At 46.0% G+C, this 24,002-nt stretch overlaps 1 protein-coding gene across 3 annotated transcripts in view; it reads right to left on the minus strand.

Moving 5' to 3' along the window:
• Positions 1-22,685, minus strand: part of DPY19L3 (dpy-19 like C-mannosyltransferase 3) — a 47,691-nt gene extending 25,006 nt beyond the window's left edge. The window contains exons 1-12 of one of the 3 annotated variants that reach the window (XM_081030349.1): positions 22,054-22,393; positions 21,078-21,219; positions 19,246-19,379; positions 12,559-12,649; positions 10,107-10,228; positions 9,434-9,579; positions 7,899-8,022; positions 7,234-7,368; positions 4,347-4,478; positions 3,444-3,545; positions 1,784-1,857; positions 1,419-1,577 (exon numbers count right to left, since the gene is read on the minus strand). In XM_081030349.1, the coding sequence (XP_080886475.1) occupies positions 1,419-1,577; positions 1,784-1,857; positions 3,444-3,545; positions 4,347-4,478; positions 7,234-7,368; positions 7,899-8,022; positions 9,434-9,579; positions 10,107-10,228; positions 12,559-12,649; positions 19,246-19,379; positions 21,078-21,180 (1,322 nt within the window). In that variant the 5' untranslated portion in view covers positions 21,181-21,219; positions 22,054-22,393. Of the gene's footprint in view, positions 1-1,418; positions 1,578-1,783; positions 1,858-3,443; positions 3,546-4,346; positions 4,479-7,233; positions 7,369-7,898; positions 8,023-9,433; positions 9,580-10,106; positions 10,229-12,558; positions 12,650-19,245; positions 19,380-21,077; positions 21,220-22,053 lie in introns of all 3 variants that reach the window. The other 2 variants (XM_081030347.1, XM_081030348.1) reach the window with 2 other exon arrangements.
• Between the last annotated feature and the right edge of the window lie 1,317 nt (positions 22,686-24,002).

Genomic DNA, 24,002 nt, shown 5'->3' on the forward strand with positions numbered 1-24,002 from the left:
GTGCTGCGGCCCTGCCAACTGGTCCCATGAGTGAGGCGACATGCCCTTCACTCCTGCTCTGCACACTAACGCAGGAGTGTGGTGTGAACACACTAAGACCATCCTCCCCGGCACTAACGGGGCAAAACGTTTTTAAGTACTGGGCACTGGTGAAACACCCTCCAGTTACTTCAAAGCTAATTCATACTGTAATTCCTAAATGACTTTCCTTAGTGCACAAGTCCTACCACCCTAGCTGGTAGGTGAGGACGCGCGCTCTAAGCTCTTGGTCTGTAAGCGTAACCAGATCGGCTTGCGGGAGCAGCTTGGGTCTCGCTCCCCACTAAGCCCTGCGCCAGGCCAGGTCCTGTCCACACTGGGTGTGTCTGGACTACTCAGCGATACTGTCTAGAATCATCTCCACCTTTCTTTACAGGGCTAAGTTTTACCTTGGGCTAGATATAAAAAGAACACTTCTGATAGATGCTAAAATAGTTTAGTCAGTGCAGTATTTTCATGGTTCCATGTTACTTCATTCTCAATAATCACAAGGCCCTCTCTGGATGGCTTTCCCCACCCTGGCCCCTTGTGGCGTGGATCTCAGTTCACCAGCATCTCAAGTAGCAAGGCACCCACATCGAGAAAGGGCTTCCTTCTTAGTTCTAGGAAGGTTCCACAAATCACAGTAGCTTCAACTTCTTACCCTTAACTTCCTTTCCACTTAACAGTGACAATAAATGCAAAAACTGCCACCAGCGTGTCAGGCAGGCATTCTGCAAATTTTCAGTGTTTATACCTCGTCCTTTACTCTCAGTAGATCAGTAGGCACGCTAAGTTTTAAAAAGCTGTCAATTCTTTCTTAAGGATTTCAGGAGATGCTAATAATTATGGTCCACTCGGACTTTAGAAGCCGTTAAACAAGATGCAACAGAACAAACAAGAGCTAACTCTTGACAATTCATGAGAAATAAGAACGGCAGCTAGAGGCAGAAAGGAAAAAAACACAGGCACCTACCAACAGGAACAAAATAGAAGCCGAGTCAACAACAACAATGGTAACAGTGCTAGCGACTGACAGTTGAAACCTACAGAATACTTGTCGAGTCTGGTTTGACCCCTTCATGTCTCTTTAATACACTTATTTTTCACAAACCTGCAGATAAGTAGTCTCAGCATCCCTTGTACAGGCACGGAAATGGAAAGGCTGTGCATGAGGCCAGAGGACACGTGGTTCCCAAGTGTGCAGGCCAGGACTGACGCCCAGACTCACGGGCGTGGCACCCACTCCCTTCTGTGGCCTCCTGACGACCCCACAGCTACTGAGAGTGCAGGCCCCTCGCACTGGCCGTGTCCCCTGAAGCTGAGCAGTACTGCTCTTTTCTGCGCTTAGCATTTTGCATTTCATTTCAGCAGAGATCGATCTCTGAGACACACTGTACCTGAGGTTGTGGAGGGCGCCAGCCAGTGCTGCGGTTCCCGTGACACACAGGACAAACAGGTAAGCAGAGAAGAGCAGAGTGTCGGAAAGCCTCTCAAACGTGTTCAGAGGCAGGAGGCCAAACGCTTCTTCACACAGATACAGATTAGCATCAAAATCTCTAGGGAACAAAAGGAAAGCCAAAGTCAAGTATGAAATTCAATACAAGTAAATGAGTCATTCCCTCAAAAGGGGCCTGAAGTTAACAGCTGAAGGCACAATGATAACTTAAGTTTTAAAGTCCCTGTTGATTTAATATGAACAAGAAAACACAGATTTTATTTTTTTAAGAAAACATAAAAGCATAGATTTTAAATTCAGTCATACCTTGTTGCTCCAAACCCAAACTTGGCTTTCAGGAATTTAAATATGTGCTCGTCTGACTTCAGGTTCAGGGTTCTCTGTGGGGAGGGAACAGAGGAAAGGGGCCATTAGCGCCGCCGTGCATGCTTTCCTGATACTTCCCCTGAACACACAGACTCAGTGTTCAGTTTCACAGGACTGTGTGTGTGAGTGTGTGCGCATGTGAGTGTGCAAAACCGATACATGTTCACAACGGTTCTCAGAACAGGAATTCGAAAGCCGGGACTTTCCAGTTGCCCCTATTCCTTTTTCTGAGCAGAACTATTTTTTTCTAACAGAATCTTGTGTCGAAGTTCAATACATCTTTGGCTTCATGGAGAGGGAGATGGCTGGAGCCCGCTTAGCACCAGTTTTTAGCTCCGAAAACCAACACTGGGGGACCTGAAACCTGGAGAAGGAGCACCATGCTCAGGCCTGCTTGGCTCTGGGTTCTGCCAGCAGATATGGCCGCTGTGAGCCGGACACACACGTCAGCACCCAGGGGTCACCCCGAAGGGCGAATGGACAAATGCCAGTGTTTCCCAGTAGTGGTTAAGGTTTTAATTCACAGAATTGTATTTTTGATTTATGGCTCACAAAACCCTGCATTAACACAAATCGGGAAGAAACTGTATCAGAAGAAAAATGAAGATATGAACAAAAATAAGATGAATCCAGAACCGAGGTTAGGACAGGAAATACATTCGCTAGAGAAGAGCCACAAACCTGGGTTCACATATTCCAGCACAGAAGCAAGAAGGACATACAAGCATTCACGGTACTCATGGGGTCACAGGTAAAAAGAAAGCAGTTGCTCAGGGGAGAGCCTGACAGTCCTAGAACTGAGTCAGGGGAGGTTTCCCCCATGGGCACCGGACAAAAAGCAAGGAGTCCCACGACTGTTTTTCCTAATCCTTGCCACTGTGGACCACTGGCAAAACATCAGAGCAATTCAACGGATGCTCTTCTTTGGGGAGTCAGGATAGTGGTCCAGGCATGCAGTCCCCTCTTGTGCGTGTGCCAGGTGCAGACCCCACACACCCAGAGCAGGGAGACGGGTGCACTCGTTTCCAGCCAGGCTTTCAGGAACGCTGACTATTCTGCCCAGAGAAGGTTGTGACAATCACCGAACTGTGTGGGGCTTAAGAACCTAGTAATAAGGAACTGGGGTGGAGGTGAATCTTTGACTGCCAACACATAGGAAGGGGGACGGCCGCTCTCTTATGCAGGAGTCTGCTCCGTACATGCACGTCTGTGCTGTCCTGAGGCTGGCCTTCCAGAAGGGGCAAAGCCACCGCGACAAATCCTGTGGTTCTCACAGGAAAGCCAGTTTATTTACTTATTACCTTATCCCACTAAAAATCATGTCTTCTCGTTAGTACCATAGTGCAGAAAAGGGTTTCTAAAGGGTAGAATTTTTTAAATTTAGAGAAATACTTGTTTAATGCTTTTAGAGTTGAGCTTCTAAAAAATTTAATACCTCAAAAGGTGAGTTCAAAGTAGGACATGTTAAAGAGTGAAGAGAAATCAATGACTAAAATCAAGATAATCCTATTACTGAAACAAAGTTAAAACTGAGCCTTTTAAAAAGTAAAACTCGTAACTTTTTAGTAATGCTAAATTAAATGTCATTTTATTAACCTACCTTAATAATGTTGTTGAGAAAGAGCGTCAAGCATAAAACCACAAATAAATGTAACACCAGTTTCCCAAGCCTATTAAGGAAGTTTCCAGTTTTCAGATTTTTCTAGAAATTAAAAGAGTTGAGTTTTACTTCTTAAATTGTAATATAACTTCATAAACATGTAAGAATTACTTAAGGATTAAAACATTGGATCATGCAACATGTAGGGAGAATACATGGAAAATATAACCTACTAATTTTCATGAGGTTACACTGTTTTAATGTCTAATTTTCTAAAAGTAAATAAATCCTTTATTAAGAAGCTCCGTAAAATGGGAAAATGTATCATACTCTATTTTTCTAAGACTTTTGCAACCTGAATGTGGAGTCTGCCACTTAGAAGGTCCTCAGCAAATATACTGAACAGATGTTTTGATCATTTGTCCACTAATTCACATATCACAGGCGCAGCTGTAACTCGATGAAATAAAAGACCTATCAGTATAAAAACAGTCAATTGTGCTCTTTGATACATACTAGTTTTCTTATAACCCTCAGATAACTTTACAGGTAATATCTAAAGAGTTCAAACATGAGTGGTGTTTATTTATAATTAAGGTTAAAATGATAAACGAGAACTAACGTTTTTGAGAGTCAACTAAAAGCCTGTTTCTAATCCCTGATGGGAACTAAGATTCTAATTCTCCAAGAAATAATAAATTTCAGAACAAAGGGATGGCACGTCCGAGAGCTTGAAAACAAATGTTATGCCATGGACTTCAAATAAAGTAAATAATGCCCTTAGTGCTTCTTAGTGTGAACTTGGTCATACATTTTCCTTTGTATGTGGCATGAAAACAAGGTCCAACAAACCACACAATTAAAAAACAAGCACACTTTGATTAAGGACAAAAAACATCCTACCTGAAGTCTCCTTGCAGTTAACACTGAAAGGTTAAAACTGATCAGCAGCGACCCGAGAATCATGGAATTAAGAAACTGAAGAGCGCAGACCAAGAGCAGACCTGCTATCTGGATGCCGTACAGCCAGGATGCCTGCAACGCCAAGGGCAGACGCTGAGCAGGGGTGTCGGGGCCAGCACACCCCAAGTTACAGACCCGCGGAAAACACATCCAGCTCCCACTAACACAAACTAAAAAGGAGACTAAGTCATATGTACCGCTGTTTCCTTAACTTCTGATTATAGAACATTTAAAATTTTGTAACATGAAACAGGAAACGAACAGATCATGTGAAGTAAAGAGCGAACAATATGGTATAAATACATTCTGGAAACAGGCAAAAGCAGGTTGCAGCCTTCAATTGTCTGCCAAATTTTTGCAGTTACTGCTGACAGCCAACCCTCAGTATTTTATCGGGTTCCATTATTTCCTATTTTTCCACACTTTAGGACTATTTCACATATTGCTTCGTTTTAACTACGTGTGCACCTAACTTCCCATCAGATGGAAAACTGCTGGGGGCCTTTCCACCCGTTTCCCAGCAGTCACACAGTGCTGGCTCTGGCGTAAAACTCACCTATTTAAGGTGCCTCATTCATGATGCCTAGTTTACTTAAGAGTCGTGCAAATATCACCGCTATTTAATTCTGAGAGTCTCCTCACCCCCAAAGAAATCCCACGTCCATTACCCCTTACTTCTCTGCCCTCCCCTCGTTCCCATCCAGCACGAGTCTACTCTGTTTCCCTAGATTTGCATATTCTAGACGATTCAGACAATATGTGCTTTTTGTGACTGGCTTTTATAAGCACAATGTTCACCCATGTTGTAGCGATTGTCAGTGCTTCTTTTTTTTTATTGTTGAATGACACGTCATTGTATGAATGGATGTTTTGTTTACCTGCTCATCTGCTGATGGGGGTTTGGGTGGCTTCCAATGTTTGGCTATTACGAATCATGCTGCTATGAAGACTCATGTACAGATTTTTAGGAAAAAAGTGAAAAAGTATTTCATGTACAAATTCATGAAAATCCTTGCACTTGTTTTGATTTTTTTGGGTTTGTGCCTAGCAGTGAAATTGCTGGGTCACCTGGCAACTCCACATTTAACATCAGAGGAAATGCTAACTGTTCTAAAGTGGCCAAACCACTTTAAAGCCCCCAGCAATGTATGAGAGTTCCAATTTCTTCACATCCTCCCCAGTACTTGTCATTATTTACCTTGCTTCTTTCTTTTTGTTTTTTAAATATTAACCATCCAACTGCTAGAAAGTGATCTTACTGTGGTTTTGATATGCGTTTCCCTAATGACCAATGACATTAAGCATCTTTACATGTGCTCATGGGACATTAATGTATTTCCTTCTTCTTTTTTTTAATGTATCTTCTTTGAAGAAATGTCGATCCCAATCCTCTGTCCATGTTTTGTTGAAAGAGCTGTAAGCGTTCTCTGTGTATTCTGGAAGTCCCTTGTCAGCTATGAGGTCTGACAATTAAGTTCGTGAACTTGTTGCAACGATGTGGCTAACCTTTTTTGATATCAGAGGGATTATTCATTATGAATTTGTACCAACTGGACAAACAGTTAACCAAGTTTACTAGTTGTAAGTGCTAAAAAGGCCGAGTGAAAAAGCTAGACGACCTGAACTTTTCGCCAGCAATTCATGGCTCTTGCATCACGACAATGCACCAGCTCACACGGCACTGTCTCTGAGGGAGTTTTTAGCCAGTAAACAAATAACTGTATTGGAACACCCTCCCTACTCACCTGATCTGGCCCCCAATGACTTCTTTCTTTACCCGAAGATAAAGGAAATATTGAAAGGAAGACATTTTAATGACATTCAGGACATCAAGGGTAATATGGCTCTGATGGCCATTCCACAAAGAGTTCCAAAATTGTTTTGAAGGGTGGACTAGGCGCTGGCATTGGTGCATAGTTTCCCAAGGGGAGTACTTCAAAGGTGACTGTAGTGATATTCAGCATTGAGGCATGTAGCACTTTGTCTAGGATTAGTTCTCGAACTTACATGTCTGACCTCATATATGACTTGCAAATATTCTCTCTTCTGTGAGTTGTCTTTTTATTTTCTTGGTGGTATACTTTGAAGCACAAAAGTTTTTAATTTTAGTAAAGTCCAATTCACCGATTTTTCTCTTTTGGTACTTGTGCTTTTGGTGTTATATCTAAGAAGGCCTGGCCTACTTCAAAGTCATGAATAATTATCCTAGCCTTTCTTCTCATTAGCAGGGAGCAGTTCCATGTCACCATAAAAATTTTAAGAAGTGCCACAGAAAACTTGTTACACACCTACTAAATATCTTGGGGGAAAGAAAAGCAATACATAGCAACCCATTTTAAGAGTTGTATTTTAAGATTTAAGTTATCTCCATCTCTATAAAGGATATTTGTGCTCCAAATAAATCCATTTTGTAAAAACTAAATTGACTGGGGTGTCAATGGTTAGTAAAATTGTATGGGTTTCCAGTGTAACATTCTGTAATACATCATCTATATATCACATTGTGTGCTGGCCACCCAGTTAGTTCTCCTTCCATCACCATGTACTTGCCCCCCTTTGCCCTCTTCTACCTCCCCGCTTCCCTGATAACCACCATATTGCTGTCTGTGAGTTTTTGTTTGTTGCCTCCAGTTTTATTTCCCACCAAATAATTCCATCCTTTAATGCACAGTAAGCAGGACAAAAGTGAAGGAGCTGGAAGTGGCCGCGTGACTCCCTCAGCTTCCCAGCGCACTGCCACCAAGGGAAGTAGCATGTGCGTGTTCTGAGCTCATGCCGGGACATAACATGTGCAGTGGGCGTGTCAAATGAGGGCCAGCGGACTCACCTTCAGGGCGGGCAGCAGGTCCAGGGAGTCCAGCGCGAACAGCACCAGCGCCTGCAGGAGCACCACAAACTGATTGAACTGCCACGTCAGACTGAAGAGAAACGTGGACACAAAGATGGCAAGAAGCGCCAGCCTCTGTGGAGAGAAGACCTCGTGTGATCCACCTGCTGCCAGTGAGTGGCACAGAGCCCCACAGACAAGTGTTCTCTAGGGCAGCCAGTATCTCTGCGACCAAACAGAGAAACCATCAACTGCTGCTCTAAAAACCCTGCCCTTGTCATTTAAGCCCTAAACATCCTCCCGTGCCATGCTGACATAATATTCCCATTGGTGTGTCCTCCACACGTGTGTGCAGGCGACAAGGCACCAAATCACTTCTCGGGAGCGAAGGCTTAGAAATGTGGGCAGTTTGCAGAACCATCTGTGGTTTGCAGCAACCAGTTAGAGTCAGATTATGTGGAGTATATTTTTAACAACAAAAATGAAAGTGTTTTCTTTGCCAAGTAGGAAAAAGCACAGAAAGAGAAGACTTTGTTTCACTCAAGTTAAAAACCGGTCCCAGGATAAGGACGGTTCACGTGCACGGGGATACTAGGCAGGTCCCACTTTCTGAGGCTTCGCAGGGAAACCTGGGGCACGAGGATCATGTGAAGCATTAAGCTTACTTCAGAAAGAGGCTGTAAGTTTGGCCGCAGGAAGTACGTAACCGCTGCTGTCTGCACTGCAAAGAACGGCAATGCCCAGTTCTCTCTCAGAGGAACGGTGAACTCAACTCTCGTCGTGTCAACTCTGCAGAGGACACAATGGCCAGCTGTCACCTCTACTGTACTCACCTCAAGATGTCCTGACATGAAAATACACGTGACATGAAGTGTACTCAGATGCTGGCTACTGGCTCTCAGGGACATGTCCTTCTCACCGTTACCCGTGACACAGAACAAGCATAAGGGGATGGAGGGAAGCTGCCCACACGTGTGCAGACAACGACGTGGCAGAAATGGCACTCGAACCCACAAGCACTGGTGCCGACAGACTCACTCTTCTGGCTCTAACGTCACTGGTGCCTGCTGGGACCTCTGTATTCTTCGGGGCTTTATACTGAGTCTGAAGTTTGTCACTCGTGAGAATTGCTGACAGCTCCTTCCCACCCTTCAATGTGAATCCCTAGAGGACAACTATAGTTACGCTTTCTTCTTTGTACACCCAGGACCAGGAACCATACCTACTGGGCAGTCAGCAAATATCTGTGTAACCGTAATGTGAACCGTAAATTTGAGTCTCATTTACTCTTAGCAGGAATATTATGTTAGAGTACAATGGTCAGAGATAGTACAACACTGTGGTCTCATAGCCCACGCTGGAATTCTGACCGAGACTTAGTTGTGTGTATATTTATATACGTATATACGCCTTGAACTGTATATAAATGTATGTGCCTGTGTATATATGCACACACATACACACCCCTCAGGGCTGCAAGTTAACATGGGAAGCTGAATCTCCTCACCTCTGCAATGTGATAATGAGAGCATCTCTTCTGCAGGGCTGTTAGAAGAGTACATGTAAAGCACCTTGTAAGTGCCTGGCATACAGGAAGCACTCAGTAAGGTTCTAATGAAAGTAATTTGTTTTGGGTTATAAAATCGAATCAGTATCAGAACTTGTGCTCAACTCTTAGATCTCCTTCTCAGCACTAGTGTCGCTATGGTAGGTCAGGCAATAATTCAACGTATCTTGAACGTGTTTTTATTGAATGTGTTTTTCAAACTGTGCTCTTTCACACACTTAGAGACTAACCACAGACGCTTCTATTATGAGCTCCTTGCATCTGCACGCGGCGCGGCCTTGCACTCGGCTGAGGAGGAGCTAGCTACACACAGCCCTCTGAAGGTGACAGTGAAGCCATCACTAAACCTTTCTCGGAGACGAGATGTATGGCTGGAGAAACACTGGTCATACAGCAAACTGCGAACAGAACTGGGTTGTTGAGAATGATCTCTTCACCTGTTCTGTCCCTCAGCTGGAAATATACACAAGCAGGACTTCCTACCTTACTAAGCAGCAAACCCCAACAGGTAAACCAAGAGGAAACTGCTATCCAAACACACGCAGCAGGACAGCTCCCTCTGAGCTGGAACGGAGCCCCTTTGCTTCTGCTCATACTTCCTAAGGGGAGAGGGGCCGACCGATCCCCACTCACCTGTTCGTGACATACCAGAAGGCTGCTAGCAGGCCTGAGAGCCACGTCCCACTAAGGAGCCAGCTGGTTGTGTAAAGGGCAGTGACATAGATGGCTTGGAGTCCAAATAAGGTGTAAATATAAAAATAAACTGGCTCTAAATATGTCTGTAAACGGGAACAATAAAACATGTTTGTTAGGGAAGCCCCAGCCCTGGCCACTGCTGTTTAAAATACAGCAGCAGACACTGAACGTTTCAGAGCTGACACCCGTTCCTAGCAGCACATCCCTCGTACCCGGGCCAGCAGCCCTGCTCCCCACCTGCACTCAAGGGCAGGACAGGGCTGTGGCGGCTCCGGCTTCCGGCTTGAGGCCACTTCACAGCCCCCTTTGTCCACTTTTACTTGATTCACACGAGAGGTGAGCACTGCGATTTGCGAATTTTCCAGTTTTTTATTTCAAAGATAAGTGAAGAGTGATACCACTTCTAGACTGCATATATATAAGCCCGGAAGTATCTATATGTACAAAGTATCTTATAAAACATAAATAAAAAGCAAAGTTCACAATATTTATGAAGAAAATTAGGATACTGCTGTTTTTATACCAAACCACATGGGAAAGTTTGAGCTTAAAGTGGCAGATTTTGACTTTGACCTGCTACAATAAGTCCATGGCACAGAATACAACGTACCTGTATGGGCAGAACTCTATACAAAATACTGAGCAAAACCTCTTGGTAAATATTCATTCGTTGAAGGAGGTTAATTGTCCTCATAGATTCAGTTTTGTTATCATACATTAAGCCATGAAGACCTAAGGTTGATATTTGAAAAATCGGGAAAAAAAACCAGTTAAAATTATTAATTCATTCAAAACTATTCAGATTTTTTTAGTATGTGCCAGATAAAGTGCCCGATGGAAGTGTACTGTACCATCTGGGAAGCGTTCTTACCAAAAAAGGAAACTAACCCCAGCGAGCCCCTAGGTCTAACCACCAATTAACAGGAAACAGACAGCAGGGAACCATTCAGTGGCACCCTTGGGCTGCAGCAAAACCCAGAAAGTGGAAACTATCACACAGATGAATCAGTGTTTTCATCAAAAAATTACCAGAACAAAGTAGAAAGAAATCTATAGATTAAAGAAGAGAGAGATGTGGCAGATGACTGCAAGGTATGGGCCTTGTTTGCATCTCAAAAGCTACGTTAAAAATCTGTGCGACAACTGGCCAGTGCAGCTGACTGGATACGGAAAGTGTGACAATGACAATGTGGTTCTGGTGACACAAGGCAGCTGGTTCCTCAGAGAAACACGGTGATGTCCCCAGGTGGAGCAGCGGCTGTCCTTGCTGTCTAGGGCTACTCCCAGGCCACCCAGGGTGAGGGCAAGAGGACAGAGCTGGCAAGTGTCGTAGCTGGTGACACGTGGAACTCCACTAGGGGAGCCGCTCTACCTTTCTGTGAACTTTCTAGAAGAATGACCTTAACAAATGACTTAAGTGCACTGGGTTCACAGTGACCCTGAAAAAGGCGGCACCCCGTTCACCTCTGCAGCAGTTTCTCTACTTCAACACTACTGGTATTTTGACACTTTGGGCCCAGGATTGCGGTTGTGGGGACGGCCCTGCGTACTGTAGGACATTCAGCAGCACGGCTTTACTCTGTGCACTCAACTCCAGGAGCAGACCCCCTTCTCACGCTGTGACAACTAAGAACGTCTCTGGACATTTCAGGTGTCCCCTAGGGACACAAGGGCCCTTCGGTCAGAACCAATGCCTTAGAGGATGCTGGAGAAGCGACTGGTACTTTTGAGAACTGGTCAGTATAGCTGGTTCTCATCATTCATGGTGGGTGTGAAAACTGAATTTGTAACACTGAGCTAGTAGGAAACAGGTTCCTACGAGCCTCTGGTCACGCTTTTCATCGACGGATCAACATAAGACCTTGTGTTATGTGTGTTTCTACTTTAAAGGCACCTTCTTGAATAGATACTGTCGATTCATGAACATTTGACCCCGGCCAACAGCACTCTACCTCATGCCTGAGGAAGCTGGTCTAACACACGTCTTCTCTGTGCCGTTACCGCTAGAAAGCTCTTAACGGCTGTGAAAGCACCACAAATGCTGCTTTGTGGGTCACAAATCAATTTCAGTGAGTGGGTGAATTTGCAAATATGAATCCATGGACCACAAGGAGCCATTACATGAAGAAAAAAATCAACACATATCCTGCCTTCTTGGATCAACTGTGCCTCGGGGCAATTGGCTGATGAGTAAAAGGTTTTCTACAGCAGAGTTCCACGCAGAAAACACAGGGAAAGTGCCGGAATGTCACTTTTGTAGCTCTACTGAAATGATGCCTATGGACAGTAATCATCAAATGGCTGCTAAAACCTGAAGTTTTGGCTGATGGTTATTTAACCTTATTATGGGCAAATCTGGCTATCTACATAGGAACCAACCGATTAATTTTTATGGCACAAAAAGAAAGATAACCAAAATCTCACGTTGCTTACTATGATAAAATCAGAAGCACCAAACATCACCTATGAAGAATTCTTGCCAGAAGTAGATCTGAATCCAAACAAAGTCTGGAACAGGACAACTCTGGGTCACGTATCACGTGAAGCTCATCAGCATGTATCATGCAAGGGAGATCCTTTTTTGGGGCCCACATTAGCTGGAGCAAAGGTAAAGACCATGGCTCGAAACCACTTCTGAACAGTGAAAATATGGGGAACCACAACTGCAAACTAAAGGAACGGATGGGGCATTGGGGACGACTGTCATTTCACTTGTCTTATCAAAATGCCTCCATTGGGACCATATACCTTTCACCTGCAAAGACCTCTTCCAAATGATTACAACAAAAATCGGCAGCGAAACCAAGTAATTGTACAGATTAATTTTGGGATGGAGGAGGGCTGAGAGGCAAAGAAAGGAGAGTTACATAAAGTATTATATAACTTTATCTAGAGGAAAACATTTTCGTGGATTGACTATGTTAGAAGGAAAAATGATACAAGTTCAGAGAAGAAACTATACAAGTTCTGCAAAGCATTTAAAATGCTTTAGTGCAAAGTATTTTCTGGCTGAAATATTGAAAAGAATGAGCCGACCCCAAAACAACAATGAGTTTAATTACCTTGCATGAGGCTTGGAGCTTGTAGCATCTGCTTGTAGTAGGAGTAATACAGCCCACACTCTGTTCGGAAGGAGATCTCCCGCTCCACCTCCTGAAATGAAGTTAGGTCTATGGGTATACATGACCTAGCTGTGTTTAAATTTCTGCTGTCACTATAGAAACACAGCACAGACTACAACGCAAGAGAAAAAAAGCTCTGAACACATAGTCCTAAGAAACCTTGGCAAATAAAAACAATAGAAGGATGATAATTGTAGAGGTTGGTGGTATATTACAGGGGTTTATGACACTATTCTCTCCACTTTTGTGGATGTGTAAAATTTTGCATAACAAACCATTTAAATACATGGAGACAATTTCCTTTAAGTTGATGTTTCAGAGTTAAAGTTTTTCTCTTATTTCCCATAAATTAAAACTTAAAAACACACCACCATTTTTACACATTAGTGAGAAAGAAAATAGGAATGGTATAAAAAAAAATCTCCCACATGAAAAGAACTGCATCAGATACCTGCCTAAAAGCTAACAACATTATACGGGACGAATAATTTTTTTTCCATTGTAAGAGCGTAGGGTATTCTTAGTGAGATGCGGTACATCTTTTACATGTGGCTTTTACTTCAATAAGTGGAAAGATCTTCAGGTAGGAAAATGGATACAAGAAATTTAAACTGCTTTTACACAAATATTAACTTTTAGAAGAACTGAAAAGAAATTATTTTTTAAAGATGCTTTTAGTTTTATTATCATTACTATTATTATTATTTTTTAAGGAGGGCGCAGCTCACAGTGGCCCATGTGGGGATTGGCAACCTTGGTGTTACCAGCACCACACTCTAACCAAGTGAGCTAACAAGCTACCCCAGAAGAATTGAAAATTTAAAGCAATAGCTATTAGTCAATTTGGTTGTAAGTTGCTTTTATAAAATTTAAAACATTAACGTAAAATATGTTACCAGGCAACTGGTACTGGGGTGGGGCAGACTTCTGGACATATGCTGTGAATACTCTTAGACCTAGAATCTCACACACATAAAACAGTCCAGGTGAACAAAGAATTATGGCCTATGTCCTCACAGATGCCTTGACACCGATGTTCAAAAAACCAGGTCCCGGGCAAGCCCGGTGGCTCAGGCGGTCAGAGCTCCATGCTCCTAACTTCAAAGGCTGCCGGTTTGATTCCGACATGGGCCAGTGGGCTCTCAACCACAAGGTTGCCAGTTCAACTCCTCAAGTCCCGCGAGGGATGGTGGGCTCTGCCCCCTGCAGCTAAGATTGAACATAGCACCTTGAGCTGAGCTGAGCTGCCGCTGAGCTCCCTGACAGCTCAGCTGGTTGGAGTGCGTTCTCTCAACCATAAGATTGCCGGTTTGACTCCTGCAAGGGATGGTAGGCTGTGCCCCCTGCAACTAGCAACGGCAACTGGGCCTGGAACTGACCTGTGCCCTCCACAACTAAGACTGAAAGGACAACTTGACTTGGAAAAAAAGGCCTGGAAGTACACACTGTTCCCCAATAAAGTCCTGTTCCCCTTCCCCAATAAAATCTTTAAAATAAACAACAAAAAAACCAGGTCTTAGAATCTGTAACACACTGTTGGAAAAGTATTTCCATCTATTTTTTTCCTATGACAGCAGATCCATCTTCCACAAATACAACATTGCTGGGGGTAGACGATAAAACCATCCTTCTTACTTTCCGGCGGATAAACTTCTTTTAGCACATCCTTTATTTCCCCCGCCTCCAAGTATTTTTCAAATAGTAATAAATCTTTCCTTAAAAGATTCACTCATGCTATTTATCATCAGACCTGGAAATTATTTCTTTCTTTTACTTTTTAAATATTTCTCCTATTCTTAAAAAAAGTTATTATAAATACATGAATAAGGCATTGAAGAAATATTCAATTATCTACGAATATAAATATCCGATTTTGACCTTGAAAAACAAACTAGTATGTTCTATCATTAACTCAAAAAAAAAAAAAGGCACCGGGCCAGCCCAGTGGCTCAGGCGGTTAGCGCTCCATGCTCCCAACTCCAAAGGCTGCCGGTTCGATTCCCACGTGGGCCAGTGGGCTCTCAACCACAAGGTTGCCAGTTCAATTCCTCGAGTCCCGCAAAAGATGGTGGGATTCGCCCCCTGCAACTAAGATTGAACATGGCACCTTGAGCTGAGCTGCCGCTGAGTTCCCGATGGCTCAGTTGGTTGGAGCGCGTCCTCTCAACCACAAGGTTGCCGGTTTGACTCCCGCAAGGGATGGTGGGCTGAGCCCCCTGCAACTAGCAACTGGACCTGGAGCTGAGCTGCGCCCTCCACAACTAAGACTGAAAGGACAACAACTTGACTTGGAAAAAAAAAAGAAGTCCTGGAAGTACACACTGTTCCCCAATAAAGTCCTGTTCTCCTTCCCCAATAAAATCTTTTAAAAAAAAGCCAAACAAACGGGAGGTAAGGTAGGGTAGCAAATCTCATAGAATGAGCTTCCTTTCATAGAAAATAACTTTATCCTGAAAAATTAAATATTAAAAGAAGGCCCCGTCAGGTTTTAAAATTTAATGTCATCAATACATTTGCCTCATACAGAGGGCAATACAAAACCACGTTGCTCTTTTGGCTTTTACACTTGCTTCTGACTTGTGATATATCTTTCACAGCAGTAAAGGCAACTCTTAGCAGTCATGTTAATCCATTCATCTTTAACCTCTGAGAAAAACGGTTCTATTGCTTTTGATAACATAAGAGTAAACTGGTATCACTCCTTTCTAGAATATTCAAACTCCTACTTGGTCAAGTAACCACAGAGGCTGCGAATTGAGATTCATCAAGCAAATATTAGCTTCCTTCCTGTGGTGTAAATAAAGAAGAAATGTTACATTTAATTACATTGCTTTTCTTCTCTCCAGCTGCCTGAAAGTGTTCAAAGCATGGCTGCCTTCAGTTGGACATTCTAACTCCCACCCTACACCCCCAAACCGAACTGGAGAGCCATCCGTCACTCACAGGGAGCGAGTTCTGATCAGTAAAGGCCGACTTCACACAGACGGGCAAGTAGAAGAGTGCTGCCCCCAAAACTCACAGCAGGAGCTGTGTGCCCCCTCCCCTAATACCCGGCCTGTGCAGACCCAGGGTCCCAATTAGTAAAACTATGCACAGAAATATGCGTAGACACGATGAACTGCTGAGCTCGGCACCAGCTGGACAGAACCAAACACTGTACTTTATCAGACAGACACTTGCGAGTTTTACATCTGCTTCCTGCTAAGAAAACATCTGCTTTACTCATTGAAACACTTTTCCAGTTTTACAGAAATTTAGACTTTGCCTGGTGGATGGTGCCAATGAAAATGTACACCAGGAGAAGTTACTGTCTGAATTCAAAACAGACAGACACTTCCTGTTGTCCCCTAGCGAAGGCCATGCAAACCGTGAAAATAGCCCTAAAGACAATGACAAAAATAGGTGGGAAGACAAAAGAATTGCACTTTTAAGGGACTGCGCCGCTAAACCACATCAGCAGTAGTTTTGTAGTAATTGAACCACGCTGCCAAAAGGAAAAGCACCAAGAAAAGAAGACTGCTCACGTGAGCGACTGCAGTCTTTGGCAACGCGAAGGGTAACAAGCCCGTCAGACAAATAACACCAAATGCGCAAAGGAAACATGCCATCCATTTTTTCCAATCTCATGTACGTAACTTCTGTTTGTAAAAACTGCCCGAAAAATAACTAGGCTGTGGGTAGTAGTGAGGGAGCCACAGAAAGGCTGACTATAAATGTGTCTGTTTCAGAACTAGGCCGACACATCAGCTCACGAAGACACAGCAGTGCACAAAGAGACACCGTCCTATAATGCTGCTCTGGGGGCCGCGGCACATACATGGTGTACTGGCCGGCTAGAGTCACGTCCTCAACTTGGCTGAGCTGTGACACGGCTTGGCTGAGTGGCCAAGCTCGAGATGAGTGCTGAGACCCCTGCTGGAGTAACAGGTCTTCCACTGAGCCTGTTACTGTCATTGCTACCACTCGTGGACTAAGCCACGTACTCTAAAAGCTCTATTGCCAGGCTACTCAGTGGGAAGACGTACAAATTCTGTAATGTCAAATAAGTAAGAGAGTAGCAGTGACAATATCAGCAGAAGGAAAAAACACTAAAGTCGAGCGGCTTGGTGTGTTCAGCCAAATGAGAATCATCTTTCCATACCACCGAACATTCACTTGCTGGACAGACAAAACGGTGTGAAGGTTTAGACCTAGATCCCAACAGGTTTTTGTTCACTGAGAAAGAATAATGCGTTTGTTAAAAAGGAAAATGACTTCAAGGAAAGACAGGTATCAATTAGAAACAATGATTAACCTTTGCCTGAACTATTCAACTAGTCTCTCCATTGGATTCTGTGCTTCTAATTGGTCTCTCTGTCGTCCAATCTATCCACTTCATTCATTCATTCATTCATTCATTCAACAAATACTACTGACCAACAAGGGACAATCACTTGTCTGCTGGGAAGTTCAGCAGGGAACAAGAGACAAGTGTGTGCCTTCATGAAATTTATAACCTAAAGTCCAGAAGCGAAATACAACAGGTAAAGTGGAGAAGAGGGAAGGTGAGCAGGGAGGGCCTCACTGACAACCTGAACAGAGACCTGAGAGGTAGGCAGTGAGCTGCGGGTAAGAGCCCGCTAGGCAGACAGAAGAGCCCACACCCCCTGAAGAGCAGTGAGGAGGCAGTGCGGTGTGAGTGGAGGGAGGGAGGAAAGGAGGGGCGGCTAGTAAGGTCAGGGAGACTGTCTCGCCTCCCGAATTTCCTGTACATGTCCCCTCCCTACGACACTCGCCTGTCCTCCCCAATTTGCCCTGTTCACCCTTCTCATCCTCCAGGTCTTATCGACCATCACGTCCTCCATAAAACTCCCTAGTCCGCTAACACCGGGTCAGGCCCCGCTTCCCATGTGCCCGCTCCCTCAATACTCTCACCCCATCGCAGTGCTGACTTTAAAAGTGCTGCAGTGGCCTGTGTCCTCAAGGGTGAGCTCCTGGGAGGCAGGGGCTTATCTTACTGGGCGCACAGCTCCCACTGAGAACAGTCCTGCTGGCACATTGCAGGTGCTTAACACATATTTACTGCATTAATTTATCATAGTGGAAAGTCTGCAGGCACAGCCAGAGCCTGTTATTTCTTCCATGTCCCCACAGTGTTTAAATCAGGGCTACCCACAGCACAGGTGCTCGATAAACACCAGGCAAAAGCATGCTGACGTCCTTCACCTGGCACGAGTCAAGCTCAGGGATGCCCAGATCCCTGATGATGGGAGTGTTTTCCCATCTGAGGATGCAGCAAGGCCATTCGTGAGCTTTAAGTTAAAGAACTAAACTTATCGTTTAAAATCAAGTTGCGTGATCTCTTTCAGCATGTCTCCTGCTATACAGTCACTAGCATTTATTTTCAGCTACATGCCCACACAGGGATATTTGAGCCTTTGTTGAAAATACTTGTGTTAATAACTAAGCATTAAATTGCTTAATTCTAGGGAATCTATTTATAAGCACTCATTTTAAAGAGACATAGGTAAGTAAAATTTTTCTTGACAAGAAAAACTACCAACTGTCACTGATGGACAAGAATTATTATTCTTTGGTATCATGATGATTTGTTTAAAGATATAGAGATATATACCATGCCTCTGAAGTAATATGGCAGGTTTTTAAAATAAGCAACTAGAAGTTATTTGTAGAAATTAAGTTTGCCATTTGAAATCGTCTGCTTTGGAGAGTTCGCCCAACAAGGGAGCCAAAGGTCCAGGAACTCTGGAAACCCTTCCGGGAATTGTCCTTAGATGCTGCGCTGGTCCTCTTGAATATTCTCATGGGTGATAAATCTTTGACCTTTCAAGGTGAATTTTACTGTCATAAGCCATGGTAGTAGATAAGGTTAAAGACCATGGCATTTCAGATCAAAAAAAAGGTATATTTAGATGAAAAACACTGGCCATGTGTAAGTTTCCTTGCATGCTGTACTCGATGTGAAAAACAATGCCAAATTAAAAGATATCTAGATATGTTTAAAGAGAGAGAGAAAAAGAAGACAACAGGAAACTGATGTTTAAAATGTCACAAACCCTCTTGAAAATGTGATGAAAATTATGGCTCCTTTGTCCAGAAAAATTATAGCTCGCCCCACCTGCTGCAGTACAGCTAGAAAGGTGCGAACACACAACGGTCACCTGTGGGACCAGGTTACGACTCCACGTTTTAGAGCAGTGGCTTTCGAGTTTCTCTCCTTTTTGTGTTTTTACTGTGACCAACAGAAGAAAAATGTTTATACTGTGACCAAATTTGTACATACATACACATAATCAAGCCTCACAAGTAATTCTCCACCCAATATACGTGGTAGGACTCTCTTGTATCTGATTCTTTCAGAAAAACACTCCTCATGGCCTCTGGCACCAATCTCACAACCCAGTTTGAAGAGTAACTGCTGCATAAATGGGCTACGTAATGAAAATGAGGAAACTCACTTGATTATAATAACTCTGATGTTACTTTAAACTCACTAAATCTTTTTACTTCATAGCCGAATCTTTTAAGAGTGGAAGCTTTATAGCAAAACTGCTGGTTATTCACCTATGTGGCTACCGACTGGACACCCCAATGAGTAAACCATCAATGGTCGTGAAAACCCCATACCTTAATGTTAGAAAACCATAAGTCATTTTCATGTAAGGTGGCCAGGTAGACAGACGTAAGGACTCCAACACAAAGGGCAACGGTTCCACCAAGTGTAAATGACAGAGTCTCCCATAGTCTTCTACTGGTACCACCTTTTAGAAAAACGAAACAGATAAATATTATAACTAAGCTGGTAAAGCATTTAACAGTCTTCCTCCAGACTCTCAGGTAAGCTAAGTCCCAGCTGCCTATCACTGGGGGAGTGTCTGTGTCCCCAGCAGACAGTCAGAGGCACTGTCTGTGATCCCACAGACCCGTTTTCATACACTTACTACAGCTTTTCCCACTGGACCTACTTCTCACGAGTCCATCCTGCCAACTATTAGGTTGATGCAAAAGTAAATGCGGTTTAAAAGGTTAAAAATAATGGCAAAACTGCGATTACTCATAGATAGTGAGTTTCTTCATATGTTCGCCATCTCATTCATCTAATGCCTGGAGCCTGCGTCTGCAGTTAAGTAACTGTAGTGTAACTACGAGGTTTGTTACATGGAGAATAAATGGGCTGCGTGTCTTGGATATAAACAATATACTTACAGTTTGTGGTCCAGTTACCATTTGACTAGTAACTTGAAATCTTGGGGGGCATACACTCCCTCCCAAATAATTAAAGTTTTAAACAAACACTTGGCCACAACAATATTTACCACAGTTGTTTGTATACATAAAAGGTTAAAAGAAAATGTCTAATTATTTAACATGGAATTAGTAAAATAAATCATGCGATAGCCACACGGTGACCATATTTTGAAATGCATCAACTGACATGTTCATCACATAACGAGAGGAACACAGATGTTACCAACAGCACGTAGCACAGCAGCTGTGTAGAACCACACAGGAACGCCTGGAAGGGACACACTGCGGAGAACATTTACAGGACAAGATAAGGTGTTCTGGGTACCATCTCAGAATGGCTACGTTTTCCTTCTTTTTTGCTTTTCTTTAGTTTTCAGGGTTTTTTTTTCTGATGTAAATAAATCCTGCCTTGGTGAAATGAACAACCCTCAAAGTTATGTTTTAATTTAAGAAAACCAAACTTGAATCTGCATTGAATGAAGTCTTCAGAAAGTACTCCGTCTTGTCTGACATTGTTAATGGCTGAGTTGCATGGCCTGACTTCTCAACACAGATTACTTTTATTTTATAAAAGATTACTAGCTCTGGCTGTAAGAATCGACATGGCTGCAACTAACATAAATGTAGTTTTTCATGCTCACTTTTAAAAATCTTAACCATGTTTAGTTAAGAACTCTGGAGGCAAAAAGTTGGTAATTAATGACATGTGAATGTATGGCTTAGCAGGTGTCTTCAGCAGTATATTAAAAACCAAATTCTGACCACTTTTCCCACCAAAAAAAAAAAAAAGAAAAAGGATAAAATTTCAGAAGATTTGAATGAAAATAAATAAAAAAATGTTTGATTCACCTTTCAATATTTCGATGAAATGAGGGACTCCCTGAAGTAAGGCTGTCTGTCTGAACAGCATACACAAAGAAAATGGGGAGAGCACTATTCTAGAAAGTGAAAGGATCAGATTTACAACCATCAGCCACTCAACAACAGCTCAGAAGCAAGGGCTTCTAATCAGAGCTCTGTCATCTCTATCTAATCGTAACTGTAAAACCAGTATTATCAAATCACAATAAAATCATCTGTGAAACTAAAACACTGGGGTATGAGAACAATTTCCTCAACCGTTAGATGTCACTGAATTTTTATCCTATGGGAGTGATATTTTAATACACAGAAATAAAAGCATAGCAAGTGCTTTCATTGAAATCACCTACCAGATGGCAATTTATGTTCCAACTTCACATTTTCTTCTCGTGCTGCATAATCCTCAGAAACTTCTGTGTTTTGTGTTCCTTTTCTTTGCCTGATGGTGTTCATGATGTCAGGGACTCGCGAGCATTGCTCTTCCAACCCGTCCTGCGAACAACACGGAAGTGAACCACCGTCCTGTGCCGGCCGCGCCTTCCCCACGCCCTCCGCGAAGGGAGCGTGCGTGGGCCGCGCGGCCCCTCGCTCAGCACGCGCGGCCTCAAGGCTCCTCTCGGGGCCACGCGGCCCGCGGAGCCGCCCCTCGGGACGGGCAGCCCCTGCTGAGCGTGCCCCTTCCTGAGCCATCCGTCCCCGCGCACTTTGTCATTCTGTGGTTCTGCATTATTTTCTGCAGGTCCACGCCACGGGAAAGGTCTTCAGGAGCAGATGCGCTGATGGCCCGATCGGGGAGCACCTGAATACGGCTGCGTCGGGCACGTGGCCTTGAATGGCAGCTTTGGGGACGCCCGAGGGGACGGCAGCCGGCGCCCGGAGCCGCGTGGTAACGGAGCAGCGCCGTGGGCGGCGGGGCGGCGGGCCCCTCCTGGGAACAAGGCCCCGCCGCTTTGGGCGGCGTAAGTCCTAAAGGCAAACAACTCGCTCCGCGACAAGGAGCCCAGCACCGCCATGTCGCTCATTCATTCCCCGCGGAGCGGGGGCCGCCCGAGAGGCGGAGGCGCGCGCCCTGAGAGCCGCGTCCCCGGCCGCCCCGGCACCCACGCGGCGGGCCCCGCGCCGACCGCGCCACAGGCTCGCAGTCAAACCGGAACGCCCTGCGTGTTCAGTGCGCGCGAAGGGGCCGGGCAGCGGGCGCGGCACTCGGCCCGCAGCCCACCCTCCGCCCCCGGCCGGCGCCGAGCTCCGGACACGCGCGGCCGGGCGGCCGAACCCCAGCAGGCCCGCCCTCCGCCAGCGGCCCGCGCCCGCCCCTCCGCCCCAGACCTGCGGCTCGGTCGTCTTCGCGCGGGTCCGGGAAAGGCGGCCTGGGGGCGTCAGCGGCCCGGAAAGGGGCGCGCCGGGGAGGCCGGGCCGCTGCGGCCGCGCCCATAGGCTCGCGGAGCCGTCCGTCGGCGCGGGCCCGCCCCTCTCGACTCCCCGCCCAGTCTCGTGCGGCCCCGGCCGGAAGGAAGCGGCGCGCTTCCGCTCACCACCCAGCAGGGGCGGGAGCGCGGCGCTGGGAGGACGCGCGGCTGCCTGCTCCTTCGGCCGCGCCCCGGGCCCTCTTGTCCCCGCGCTGTCGGGGCACACGGACGTCCCCCGCGGCCCCGCCCGGGCCGCAGTGCCCGGGTTTCCGCGCGTGCGTGCGGGAGGTCACTGACCGCCGGTGGCAGAGGCCGCGGCCGCCATCGCGGCTGCAGAGCCCTTGGTGTTGGGGCCGTGTCCTTCGTCGCCTCCGCGGCCCCCGTCCCCACGCTGAGGGCGTTTAAGTGTGAGGTCCCAGCGGAGCAGGCGTGGCGCTCGCGTCCCCGCCCCGAGAACGCTGCGCATCCGCGCGCCCAGCACGGAGGTCCTTCCCCGGGACGCGCTCCCGGTCACCCCGTGGGTGGCCTCTGTGGCTGTCGCTGTCCACAGGCACGCGCTCTGCGCGCACGCCGGGAGGTGTCAGCTGGGCGGCCCTAGGAAGTACGAGCTGGCCTCCGGACGGCGCGGCCCCGCCTCGGCCGATTGGGAGCGGGACGCGCTTCGTGGCGGCCGCCTCCACGTGCAGCTGCCTCCCGCGAAACACCTTTCGTGCTGCCCGAGCAGTGCGCCAGCTGGTCCCTCCGTGCGCGCGGTGCTTAGGGTGGGTCCCTCCGGGGCGGACGACTCCCTGCGCGCTGCCCGCGCTGGTAGGAGGCACGGGGCACGGGGCACGGGGGCCCTGCTCACGCCCGGGCGCCGACTGGGCACGGGAACGCTCGTTTGCGCTACGTCCTGAAGCCCACGTGGCCTCCAGCAATAGGGAAGCCGTGCTGCTCTGGAGCAGCGGTCAGCCGACCGGCCGTCGGCGTTGCCCTTCCCCGGGGCCTCCCTGTGCGGTAGACGGGCTCCCACGCTCGCCCCGACCCCGCTGGGCCAGGGTCCTCGGGGGTGTATGTGCGTCTCCCCTGGAGAGGCCACTGACGCTGCGCACGCCTTCCTCCAGGGGCATCTCGCCTTGGGGCCGCGGGGCACAGCTCCTGCTCTCCCCTGGCGGTTCCTGTCTGATGTGGCTTGGTACAGTCCTTTCACACGAAGACGACGGGCATGAAACAGTTGTGCGAGTTGAAATCCTGTCTTCCGCAACGGCAGACTCGGCCGTGTTCCTCCTGTCCGCCTGACCTTGTCAGTCTCTTGCAAGTTCCTCTTCCTCTTAGAAATCAATGATTCTCTGGCTCATGGCTCCAATTTTCACTGATATTCTGATAACTCATAGTTTTTCTTTTGTCCAGGCCTATCCCCAGACCTCCAGGTTCCATATGTCCACTGCCTATTGGACATTTCCATGTGTGCAAGCACCTTGAATGCAATGTTAAAAATTGAACTGTTTCAAATCCCCCAGCCCTGGGAGCCAAACTTGAGCCCTTGACAAATCCACATATGTCCAGTCAAAGATTGAGTCCTGTTGGGTTTATTCCTAAATATCTCAGAACATGCCCAACTTTCTCCCATCTCTGTTGTCACCACCCTAATCCAAGTTATCATTTCTTGTCTGGTCCTTTCAATAGCCTCCTGACTGATTGCCTTACTCCATTCCTGCACTCGTCCTTGTCCGCCCAACCCACCTTCCATGTAGTAGCCAGACATCTAAATACACTCTCGGTAGCTTACAAGCTTTGTATAAAAACTAAGCTCCTTAAGAGTGCTTGCCAAGTGCTGCCAGGAGCCAGGCTCCATCACCTCTCCAACCTCATCTCTTCTTCCTGTTCATA

Source organism: Rhinolophus hipposideros (genome assembly GCF_964194185.1).
Source record: "Rhinolophus hipposideros genome assembly, chromosome: 21".
NCBI classification, from domain to species: Eukaryota; Metazoa; Chordata; class Mammalia; order Chiroptera; family Rhinolophidae; genus Rhinolophus; species Rhinolophus hipposideros.